Below are 12,391 nucleotides of genomic sequence, written 5' to 3'. Positions count from 1 at the left end.
AGCATGGTAGGCGCATGCACACGGCACTGGTGATGTGGAAGCGTGACTCAGAGCAGTAGATGACTTTAATGCCTACTGGCCACACATCCTCTGCACATGACCATGCTCTAGCTCTAGTGAGGGGTGCAGAAATGAGAAAAGGAGGTGTGCCACGTGCACTCAAGCATCTTCTGGCATGGTAGTGGGAATACTACCGCCAGTGATGCCAGTTCTGTCCATGGTGACACTCCTCACTCCATCGTGCATCCTGTCTGATACCTCTCACACTTCCTAAGGGAAGTGTGCTCCAGGTGTGGCCCACTTCCAGTGGGAAACGCATGCTCCTCTGAGCCTGGGATCAAGCCACAGTGGGATTTGTGTTCCCTGCCTGAGCTCCTGATTGCTAGGCTATCTATATTCTTCAGTGGACTGGTCTCTGCTAAAGAAGTGGAAGCTCTTACCTGCCATTGTAGTCCAAGGCTACTTGTTTTCTGGAATTTCATCTTTCTTTTTTTTTGCTGAGACATGAAAGTAAAACTAATGTGCTAGGTAATCTCACATAACATTGCTTTTTTTGAAGATTATAAGAAAGGAAAAAAGGTGTTTTGTTTTGTTTTTCCCTAAGTCTCAGTAGCAGGGAATGTTCTGATCCCAGGAGGTTAAAAAAAAAAATACAGGTTACAAGCACTGTGATTTGTACAATGTAATTGCTTTTCCTTCTGACTGTTAGAAATTTCAAGAAAACACTCCACCTCAACTAGCTTAACTAAACCTATATTTATTTACATGCTTATTTTTGGTGGTACTGGGGTTTCAACTCAGGGCCTTTTTGCTTGCTAGACAGGTACTCTACTACTTGAGCCAAACCCTCCTGCTCTTTTGTAGTCTTTTTTTTTCTGTAGTCTTTCTGTAGGGTTGTTTTGGTTTGCTTTTAGTTATTTTTGAGATAGAGATTGAGGACTCGCCTGAAGCACAATCCCCTACCATGCTTTTCACAAAGCTGAGATGACCAATGCACATCACCACACCTGGCTTATTTGTTGAGATGGATCTCACTAACTTTTTGCCTGGCCCACCTCAAGCGTGATCCTCCTGAATTCTGCATCCCAAACACCTGGTTTTATAGAGATAAGCAGCTATACATGGCCTATCTTTATGTATGCACTCCTTCTTTGGGGATTGTGTCAAATCTTATCTTTAAATGGTGTAAACAAATAGGCATTTTATTCTCTGGTGTCTTATCCAAGGCATTTTAGAATCTGGACCTGTCCTTCCTGCCCACACTTGCATTATCTCCCACAAATACCTCTACCTCTTGCTAAGGATTTATTAGTTCTTCCTGGAAAAACCTCAGTCTTTTTAAAGATGAAAACCTCATACATAGTTGTACCTAACCAGCTCAGGACAGCCAGTCACTGTGAGGTTCTCATTAGACCAGAAGCCAAGAGGAAGCGAGTCCTAGCCTTGTCCTTACCACTTACTGAGAACTGCTAGACAAATCACAGCTTTCCTCTTCTTGAGAAGTGGAATTTGAGTGCCAGGAACAAGTCAGGCACTTGTGTTTCTGAGGCTGTTGAACATGGTAGAGGCAAGACATAGTCTCTGGTCTGAAAGCAAACCCTAGTAGCTAACAAAAAGTGTGAATCCACCTCATACTTCAGGGAGCCTGAGAGGAGGGAACAACTCAGGAGCCTGTTCGGTAAGGACAAAGGACAAGCCAATCAAGTTGGGCAACAGGCGACTCCCCTTCCCCCCCAGATACTCTGATAGCCAAAGGCAGGTGGCAGCAGCAAAGAGAATGCTTTGTAAGGCCCAGAGACAGACTGGACCCTGCCATGAGGGGCCCAGGGACGCCCCAAGTGGAAGGCGTGGCAGAGTAACTGGTGTGACTACAACAGCCTCAGCCTGAATGCATTCCAAGACCTTGTCCAAGTGGACGACTGTCCAGCATCCTGGATTAATGTCCTCTTACCTGTCTTCTTGATAAACGTGTGTGTGTGAAACAATGTCTGCAATAAATGCTCACCTTGGTTCTGCCAGAATTAGAAGGATGATGTCTTTCTGTTAAGGGAAAAGAAAATGCAAGAAGGTAAACGCTAAGCCTTGTAACTAACACGAAGAGAACTGCAGCCTCACGCCAGTCACACCTAGCAGGGAGGGTCTTTCGGGGCCCTCTCACACTACTGTCCCTGGCCTCACTGCCAAGGGGCCTAGAGAGCCAGCAAAGGCCTTAAGGATTGCTCGAGCACATGAGCAGAGATGGCGCCTGTGGAGCATTGCAGGTGGGCTTGGAATGGAAGGTTGGAACCATCAGTGAAAGAGCCCACCTCCAAAATACCACCGGGGTGGGATTGGAGTGAATCTGAGCACACACTCAGAACTGTTGCCAACAGCAGCACCGTGTGGCAGGCAGGAGACTAGCAGCACCTGCCAATCAAGAGCACTTTGGAATTGGCATGGGTGGCTCACTTCTGTAATCCTACCTACTCAGGAGGCTGAGATCTGAGGATTGGGGTTCAAAGCCAGCCCAGGCAGGAAGGTCCCTAAAACTCTTCAATTAAGCAAAAAAAAAAGCCAGAAGTGGAGCTGTGGCTCGTTTGAGAGTCACTGGGACCAGTGTCACCATAATTTGTGCCCACCAAAACCCCAGGGTTCTGGCCTTATCTAGGATCTGGGTTGCTGCCATTAAGGGAAGGGTTGAGATGAGATCATACATTAGGGTGGCCTACAAATGAGTATTCTGATAAGAGACAATGACGTGCACACCGTTCTTGAGAACACTACATGAAAACAGAGGCCGAAGCCGGCGCTGGTGGCTCACACCTGTCATCCTAGCTACTCAGGAGGCTGAGATGTGAGGATTGCAGTTCAGAGCCAGCCTGGGCAGGAAAGTCTGTGAGACTTTTATCTCCAATAAATTACCAAAAAGCCCAGGTTGTGCTGGTGGTTCCAGCCTCAGGGCTGGAAAAAAAAAAAAGATATATAAAGGAAACAGGCAGAGATTGTGCAACACTGTCATGAGCTAGCACTAAGAGCCACCAGATGCTGGAGAAGATGAGGAGGGAACCTTTTGCTAACTTTTTGCCATCTCTGGCTCCTGAATCAGTGGGATTACAGGCATGAGGTCCTGGCTTCCTCTCCATCTAATTATGGTTGTCTTTGTTATACTCCTTTCCTCTTGAGAAATTATAGATGTTTGAATATGTGTGTGGGGGGTGTGTGTGGTTTATATCCATATTCTCAAAGTTGCGTGTTATTGTATTTGTGATTTTCTCCAGGAAACATTTCTTCTTTTTAGTTAGGTGTTCTCATCAAAAAGGAGGTCTTTGTTTAGTGTTGATAATATCCGAATGATCTTCTTTATAAACAACTCAGATTCTCTCTCTCTTTTTTTTTTTTTTGCCAGTCCTGGGGTTTGAACTCAGGGCCTAGGAGTTGTCGCTGAGCTTCTTTGTGCTCAAGGCTAGTGCTGTACTACTTATGCCACACTACCACTTCTGACTTTTTCTGAATAGTTTATTGGAGATAGAAACAGACTTTCCTGCCCGGGCTGGCTTTGAACCATGATGCTTAGATCTCAACCTCATGAGTAGCTAGGATTGTGAGCCACCAGTTCCAGGCTTACAGAGATAGTACATGCTGTACTTGGAAGGGCTGAAGTTCAAAATGGGTGAGTGTCCTTACCCTAGGAAATGGGGGGCGGGTGTCACTCAGCCGGGCCAGGCACTCAGCACTGTGCATTGGACCTTCTGCAGCACTATGAATTGAGTCTAAATCGAGTCCACGTGGGTTCAGAGCTCCAGCCTGAGCTCCTGGGCTGAGGGAGGACCAGCTCTGAGTTGGAATGTACCCCCATGTACTGACATTGGGCTCAGGAAATGGGCTCTCCTGGCCTTCACTAGACTCAGACACCTAAAATCCCTCCCTGAATGGTTACTTCCTCCCTAGCAGAGCCCTTTCTTTCTTTCTTTCTTTCTTTTTCCTCAAAAGCCAACCCAAAGACACACGGAAGGAAACATTGAACAATTTATTGCAAAGCTAGGGTGGCAGCTTGGGAAGTGAGGTAGTAGGCAGGCCCCAGAAGGCCTCGGGAATCAAGATCAGGAGGAGAAAGAAAGATAAGAGTGGGTAGGGCTGGGTGCCTGGCTCAGTGCTCAGCATCTGCCCAGCGAGGGGAGACCCTAGCTTGATCTCCAACACTTGGCTTGATCCGGGCACTGGTGGCTCACAGGAAAAGAAGGGGAGTTGAGAAATAAGCCGGTGTGCATGAACGACCACTTCTTCCTCTGGGCCTTCTCTCCTAGTCTTCTCTCTCAAGAAATGTTCTTGTCCTCTGCCATCTCCACTGCTTTCTCTCTGGGCAGTGCTGGATGTGCGCATACTCCATGTGGAGCTATTAGATGAACCCAAAGGAATTCTGAAAACCCGAATCATCCTCAGGGCTTAGGAGCAGGCCATCTGCCTGAGAAGCCAGCCCCAGACAGTGGCTCTCCAGGAAGTAGAAGAAGCTGTCTTGTTTTGCAGCCTAGGATGGGACATCTCAAGGCACCCGGGGAAGCGGGCACTCTGCCAGCTCTGCTTCACCGCCCTTTCAGGACGAGGCGGGTTTTTGAGTCTCCAATGAAGAACCTGGAAAGACACAGCTCATTGTGACAATTTGGAAGAATGCTTCCCACTGCGACCTGGACAGCTCTAGAAAGACCCAATCCAGTGTCTGTTCCCCAGACAGATGCACCACCTGTACTACGGCCAGCCGAAGCCACTGGCTTCAGGCCAAAGGTTTTGCTAGAACGCTTATTCTATTTCCTCTGGCCTTGTTAAGTTGCTAGGAAAGAAGCATGAAGAGGCCAGGGGACATCTGGGCCTCTGTTCAACACCCCCATCCTAGCACCAAGCCCACCTAGAATAAAGGACAGCCTAAGAAAGTGTCTTGAAGCCTAAGGACTTTGAGCACTCCCTGCAGCCAGCACTACCTGAAAGCTTCTCCATTGTAGGAACCAGTGAATCCACCCCTGTGGATTTCTGTCACTTGAAAGCCATCCTCCAACCCCAGCCCTCCAGCCTGGGACTCTCCAGAAGCTGTCTCCAGGGGCTTGTGCCCCACCCATCCCTACCTAATGATCAGTCCTACAAACAGACCAGCCAGGAGTGGGCCCAGCCAGTAGATCCAATGGAAGGTCCAGTGGCCGGCCACCACAGCAGGTCCAAAGGCGCGAGCGGGGTTCATGCAGGCTCCAGAGATCATCCCCCTGCAAACACCCAGGCACACAGTCACGGTGTCCCAGCCGGGCCCCACCCCACCTCCCATCCTTGTCCCCTGATGGGCCTAGCCCCCACCCAGAACCTCAACTGCCCTTACCAGGGGTCACTGAATTAATCCCAAAGGACAAGGGGCCATCAGCACCGGGAAACCAATGGCAAGGCGCTTCCAAGATCTACAGCCTGACATTCCCACACATGCCTCCAGAAGCATGAGGGGCAAAAAACACCTGCTCTGTGACAAGAGCAAGAAAAATCCATAAAACCAAACCCAGCCCAAGCAGATCCTGCTCTGACCTTTGTTTTGGCCTCTCTGTGTTTCCCTGGCGGGGTGAAAGTACCCCCTGTTCTGGGGTATTTACCCTGGAGAGTAAATACATAGGTTGCTGAGTCCCTCATGCTTCAGCAACCCCAGATGCACCCTGCCTCTCTACTGTCTATATCCTTATCTTAGATCCCAGGTTGGGATCCCAGTGCCCAGTGGGCCAAAGGCTTGTAAGTAAAGCAGTTGCCACAAGGGGGCAGCAAAGTTTCACCACAGGGCCAGTCATGGTCTCCAGCCCGCCCTAGACTGCACCTGCCAAAAGTGCCAGGACCTGACCCAGAGAAAGGCTAGACTTGGCTCTGGATCTAAAAGACAAAAAAAGAGTTGGGCACTAGACAAGGGGCCTCCTCACCCACTTCGGAAGATAGGAACCCTTGGCCCAGATCTACCCAATGTCCTTAACTACATCCTCTCTGCCTTCTCTCAGCATGTGTTTCCACATTCAGTCATTCCAGACCCAACCTTGTCTCCTTAATTAATGCCCTCTGGAACCAAGAAGACACAGCGTGACCTCATGGGTGGGAATGAATGCTTTTCGTAAGCCTGCCGCTACAGCCTGCAAAAATGTCCCCTCTTCCCTGCAAAACATGGAGAACTTCACCTAAAACTCCAGATTGCGATGAAATGAGAAAAGATAGCCCTATGCCCCCATTCTCAACCAGACAGAACTGATCCCACAGAATCAATCCACGCCGCTCCCTGTTGGCAGCCCCAAGCCAGCCTGTCTCTCTTCACTGGCAACTCAAGTTTTATCAAGGGAGTCTGTAACCCTCAGGCCTGGCAGTTAGTTGACCCTGAGTAGACATGAGGACATTCGCTCACTCACCCTGCCAGGATATCCACGGTGACAGAGAAGCCAATGGAGAAGGGAGCCAGCGGGCCCCGCGTCTTCTCATTGATGGCACCCATGCACACGGCCAGCACCAGCAGTGTCGTCATGATGATCTCTGCCCCCAGTGCTGCTGCCACCTGTTCCTGCCCCCGCACTGTCACAAAGGCCGCCCCGGATGCGTTCCAGAACCTCTCCTCCGGACTCACCGCCTGCAGAAAGAAGAGGTTCAGCCTCCCAGCTGAGAGCAGCCAGAAGCTGGGGGCTGGGCAGAAGTGCAGGCCTGCCCACCTGGTGGGTCTGTCTGCAGGTGGACATGTCTGGGCACCTGTCCCAGCTCACTGGATGCTGTGATTCTGTGATAGCGAATGGGCCCCTCTGAGCCTCACTATACTCATCTGGAAAATGGGCCTAACCCAGCAGAGGCACTAGGAACATGGGCATGAAGTTTGTGTGACATTGGTGATACTCTTTGAAGAAAAGAATATAAGAGTACTGTGTCCTAAACCTCTAGAAACAAACACAACCAGGAAAACACTGCTGGGAAAAGGTCCCTGGGAGGGGCTAAAGCTGAGTGAGCTGCCTAGACATTAGACATTATTAGCATGGCGAAGGGGGGGGAGGGGGCGGAGGAAGGGGGGAGGAAGGGAAGGAAGAGAAAGAGAAGGAAGAAAGGACAGACAAAGAGAAGGAGTTATGTTAGATGTAAAGCTATAAAAGCTTAGTGTCAGGTGCCAGGGGCTCATGCCTGTAATCCCAGCTACCCAGGAGGCTGAGATCTGAGGATCACAGTTCAAAGTCTAATACCTAGCATGCATAAGGTCCTGTGTTGGTCCTGGGTTTCACCCCTAGCACCACACACACAAAAAAATTAGCAATTAATTCTTAACTGATTTAAAAATACTACAACAGAGAGGAAGAACTTGATTGGAGGGGAAGAACTTCAAGAACCAACTTCAAGAACCAACTCCCATGGAGGGTAACACAGTGTAAAGGTAGGCAAACTGCAGAATAAGCAGAGATGGTCATTGAGTTTCTTAGGAATAACCCAGCTCATTGAATGAATGAATGAATGAATGAATGAAGTGAGTAAGCAAGTGGAAAAAAATCCACTAAAACTCTCTAAATTCAATCTGGCTAAGGTAGCTCCCACCTGTCTTTCCAGCAAGAGGATTGTTTTAGGTAAGCCTTGGCTATATAGCAAGTTCAAAGCCAACCTGAACAGAGATCCTGCCCCTAAAACAGGCAAAATTACCCAGAAACAGATTCAGGAAGAGAAATGTCACACTCTGTTGGAAGGACTGGGTCCAGACATGGGTGAAATATACTAATCTTGGTGGGGAGAAGAGGGGGGGGGGCGTGGACTGAGGCCCATAGAGTGTTCTGCACTAGTAAAGGCCCACTCAATCCCACTGGCAGAAACAAGCACAGAGTCAGCCTCCCTTCCCCCACCCTCCCCCCAGCCCATCACACCTGAAGCCACCAGTGCAGCCTTCTTAGGGCTCACCCACCTTGGCTAAAGCGGCCCCGATCAGCCCCCCGCACAGCTGCGAGATCCAGTAAGGAATAAGCATCATCACGTGGAGACCTCCGATCAGCATGGCGCCCAGCGACACCGCGGGGTTGAAGTGGCCTCCGCTGTCCATACAGCAAGAAGGAAATTGTGAAGCCCAAAGTCCAGGGCTGCCCACCAAGGGCTGCCTACCCTCCTACCCCCAGAGGATGTGTTCCAGCCAGTCCCTTAAGCCAGCACCAACCAACTCACTCCCATTTTCCCTGGGCTTCCAGGGGGTGGGGTAAGAGGCCAGGGGGAGGCAGGGAAGGGAGGAACAGCCTCCAAGTCCAGATGTCAGGAAGGCCCCAGAAGATCAAACTCCTCAGAGCACTCTCCAGGCTGCACGTCTGACAGAGCAGCTAGGCTCAGAGCCAGTAGCCCAAGAGAGATTTCAGTAGTGAGTGAGCAGACAGCACACAGCATTGTCTATGTCACTAGAGTTGCTGAATATCAGCTATTGTCATGATCACGCCTTCTCCCATGATGCCCAGAGAGGCTCCTTGACTTGCTGTGGTCACCCAGCTTAGAAATGACAGAGTCCCATTCAACCTCCCTTGGATTCAAGCCAGGTACCAGTGGTTCACACCTGTAATCCTAGCTACTCAGGAGGCTGAGATGTGAGGAGCTCAGTTCTAAGCCAGCCCCGGCAGCAAAGTCCATGAGACTCTTAGCTACAATGAACCACCAAAAGGCTGGAAGTAAGGAGAAACTGGAAAAGATCCAGGGAAGGGGTGACACTGTTCAAAAAGAAGTGTACTCATGCTGGGCACTGGTGGCTCACGCCTGTAATCCTAGCTACTCAGGAGGCTGAGACCCGAGGATCATGGTTCAAAGCCAGCCCGGGCAGGAAAGGCCATGAGACTCTTATTGCTAATAAACCACCAGAAAACCAGAAGTGCTGCTATGGCTTAAATGGTAGAGCATTCACCTTGAGCTGAAGAGGTGAGGGCCCAGAGTTCAAGCCCCACAACCAACAACAACAAAAACGTACTCATTACCTAACTTATGAAACTGTAACCCTGCTGTACTTCACTTTAAAAATTAAGAAGATCTTCCATAGTAAGAAAAAAAAGGTGGAAGTGGAGCTGTGGTTCAAGTGGTAGAACACTAGCCTTGAGCACAAACACTCAGAGACAGCACCCACACTCTGAGTTCAACCCCAGGACTGATACACGAATAATAATAATAATAAATAATGTTATTCCTATCTGGCTCAGAAACTGACTTACCCAAAGCCACAGAGCTCCCAGGCTATGGAGCTGAGAAGTGACCCCAGAAAATCTAACTCCCTTCCCTACCCTCTTAACCACACTGTTCCCCGATCTTGAGGGGCTATTGGGGGTCCCTTGCCAATAGGCTGGTCTCACCTGATATTCCCCAGCGTGGCGATCATCAGTCCCAAGGCCAGGCCGTGGGCCAAGGCCGGCTGCAGCCGACCCGTGTCAGCCCCGTTCTCAATCACCGACAGACACCCGATGAAGATGAAGAGGGCCGAGCCCAGAAGCTCCACCAGGCAGGGCTGCAGGAAGCGCTCATACCAGGACACTCGGCCCCTGCCACTCATGCTGGGCTCCTTGGCCCTGCTGCTGCCCAGCTCCGTGTCACACATCGGTGCCTGCGGAGAGAGAAGCAGAGGAGAAGCAGATGAGCGGAGCGCCCGCACAGAAAGCCCCCAAGCCTCGGCCTGGAAGACATCCACAGTACTGGGCCCTACCAGGCTATCTGGGAAGACACGCAGCGGGCTCACCTCCCCGGCCATCAAGACAAGCAGGCCTTTCTTAGCACGGCTGCCAGCGCCAAGCTGTTGCACCTGCTATCCAGCGCACGCTTAGCTTATCTGGGAATGGGAACAGATCCGCTATGGGCTCTGTCCTTTTAAAGGGCTGGAGGTGTCAAGGAAGCAGTAAAGCCTTGGTGGGAGGTGGCCCTGGGGCCCAGAAAAGGAAACTTGTGTTTTAATTCCAGCAGGGTGGGGGAGAGGGAGAAGGGGGTCAAGGATTGCTGGGCTGAGTGCCAACCAGGCAAAGGCACGGGCCAGTTTGCATCGTCAGGGCTGGACACAGAGGCGTGGGAGGCCCCCCATCCCAGCTCCCCTGTCCAGTGAGGACCAGCAGGGGGGAAAGGAAGGGGAAGCAGGAGCCAAAGCCCCAGCACATGGGAACTTGGCAGGTGACAGCAAAGTCACCATCCAGTATTTTCCCACAATTCTTTTTTTTTTTTTTGGGGGGGGGGGGTCTGGTCGTGGGCCTGAACTCTGGGCCTGGGCGCTGTCCCTCAGCTCTTCAGCTCAAGGCTAGCGCTCTACCACTTGAGCCACAGCACCACTTCCGGCTTTTTTCTTTTTGCTTATGTGGTACTGAGGAATCAAACCCAGGGCCTCAGGCATGCAAGGCAAGCGCTCTACCGCTGAGCCACCTTCCCAGCCCATTTTCCCACAATTCTTACAGAATTGTAAGCATGTCTTCACACCTGTCCTCACCTGATGATGTCACGCAATGACCCCTTAACTGAGCAAGGGAGCAGAGACATTGTGTTTCTGTCCTCCCAAGGGAACATCCGTGGACACACGCGTGTGGCACGCACGCACGCACTCACCTTTAAATGAAAGACCTCTCATTCTTTTTTAAATTCTTTTAAATTTAAATTTTAAAGGTGAACTATAGGGGCTGGGAAGGTGGCTCCGTGGTAGAGCGCTTGCCTTGCATACCTGAGGCCTTGGGTTCAATTCCTCAGCACCCCATAAGCAGAAAAAGCTGGAAGTGGTGCTGTGGCTCAAGTGCTAGCCTTGAGCTGAAGAGCTGAGGGACAGTGCCCAGGCCCAGAGTTCAGGCCCCACAATGGGACACACACACAAAAAAAGAAAGTGAACTACAGAAGGGTTACAGTTACGTAAGTTGGGGAAAGAGTACATTTCTTTTTGGCCTCTCACTCTTGCTTAGCTTATTCATTCAAGGCTAGCACTCTACCACATTTTTAGACACTAAAAGTAGGATGGGTGATTCCCAGGACTTGGAGATGAGGGAGAGAAGAATGGATAATGAATAGTAGATGGATGGATGGATGGATGGATGGATGGAAGGTGGATGGATGGATGGCAGATGGATGGATAGATAGCTGGACAGATGGTGGGTAGATGGATGTGGATGGATGGTGGATGAATGGACGGGTAAGTGACTAGATGGATGGTGGATTGATGGATAAATAAGTGGACAGATAGATGGATGGTGGAGGGATAGATAAATAGGTGGCTAGATGGATGGATACTAGATGCTGGAAGGTGGATGAACGAATAGATGGTGGATGAATGGATAGGTAAGTGGATAGATGGATGGATAGATCGATGATGAATGATTTAATTTGATGGTGGATAGATGGATGGATGGTGGATGAGTAGGTAGATAAATGGATGTGTAGATGGAATGGATGGATGGACACTAGAATCTAGAGGATGAATTAATGGATGGACAATGGGTAGATTGGTAGATAGGTGGATGGGTGGACACATGAATAGAAGGAAGAGAGAGGGAGAGGAATGATAGAAGGTAAAATGGGTTTCCTTATTCATTCAACAAATATTTCAATAGCTATTGCATGCCTGTGGTTATTGCAACCTTTGGCTGGCGATAAAGCAGTAAACGACCAAGGTAACAAAGCTCTGGACTCCTAGCTGTTATCTGAGTGTTCCTATGTCAAGAAGCAGATAAAGAAATAATAGAGATACTGTCATTTTGCTGGTCATTTCTTTTTTTTTCTTTTTTTTTTTTTGGGGGGGGGGTCCGGTCGTGGGGCCTGAACTCTGGGCCTGGGCACTGTCTCTCAGCTCTTCAGCTCAAGGCTAGTGCTCTACCACTTAAGCCACAGTGCCACTTCTGGCTTTTTTCTTTTTGCTTATGTGGTGCTGGGGAATCGAACCCAGGGCCTCATGCATGCAAGGCAAGCACTCTACCACTGAGCCACCTTCCCAGCCCTTTGCTGGTCATTTCTGACCATCCCATACACATCCACCCCCACGCAAGTCGCTCCACAGCCATTCCCCCCCACCCACCACGAGACAAGGCAGTGAGCCCTTGTGAGCTCTCCTCCAAGTGATAAAGTTAAAGCACAGAGAAAATAAAGAACTTTCTCAAATGGGTGTAGATTAGACCTATCACTGCAGGGCAGAAGTGGCTACATCTACTGCCGGATTAGACAGTGGTGCTGTTGAACATCCCACACATCAGAAGGCTTGGGTATTATCTCTAGCTCTGTCTCTCCCCTCCCCTATGCACAGCCCTTGTACACCATGTCTTGCATCTTTCTTCCTTGTCCCTGAGGACACCAAGATAAGACAGACATCCATCTCTCCGCCTCCTTCTTGCCTTCATTCTTTGCACAATATTCCTTCCGGTGAGACTTCCAGACTAATCCTTTTCTGTTTTCAACCAGATCTGTGTGTCTGTGCGTG

The 12,391-nt window shown here is 50.0% G+C and overlaps 1 protein-coding gene across 1 annotated transcript; it reads right to left on the bottom strand.

The window, feature by feature from the left end:
• Positions 1-4,559: 4,559 nt before the first annotated feature.
• Positions 4,560-9,717, bottom strand: Aqp8 (aquaporin 8). Its single transcript, XM_042689838.1, has 6 exons — positions 9,695-9,717; positions 9,315-9,562; positions 7,904-8,030; positions 6,390-6,604; positions 5,094-5,228; positions 4,560-4,608 (listed from the first exon to the last, which is right to left on the bottom strand). The coding sequence occupies exons 1-6, from the start codon at positions 9,704-9,706 to the stop codon at positions 4,560-4,562; spliced, it is 786 nt and encodes a 261-aa protein (XP_042545772.1). The 5' UTR covers positions 9,707-9,717.
• Positions 9,718-12,391: the final 2,674 nt, after the last annotated feature.

The sequence above is a fragment of the Dipodomys spectabilis genome, unplaced genomic scaffold (assembly GCF_019054845.1).
Source record: "Dipodomys spectabilis isolate Male_0828 unplaced genomic scaffold, ASM1905484v1 ptg000127l, whole genome shotgun sequence".
NCBI lineage: Eukaryota > Metazoa > Chordata > Mammalia > Rodentia > Heteromyidae > Dipodomys > Dipodomys spectabilis.
The sequence above is the reverse complement of the archived record's forward strand: the minus strand, read 5'-3'. Positions and strand labels throughout refer to the sequence as shown.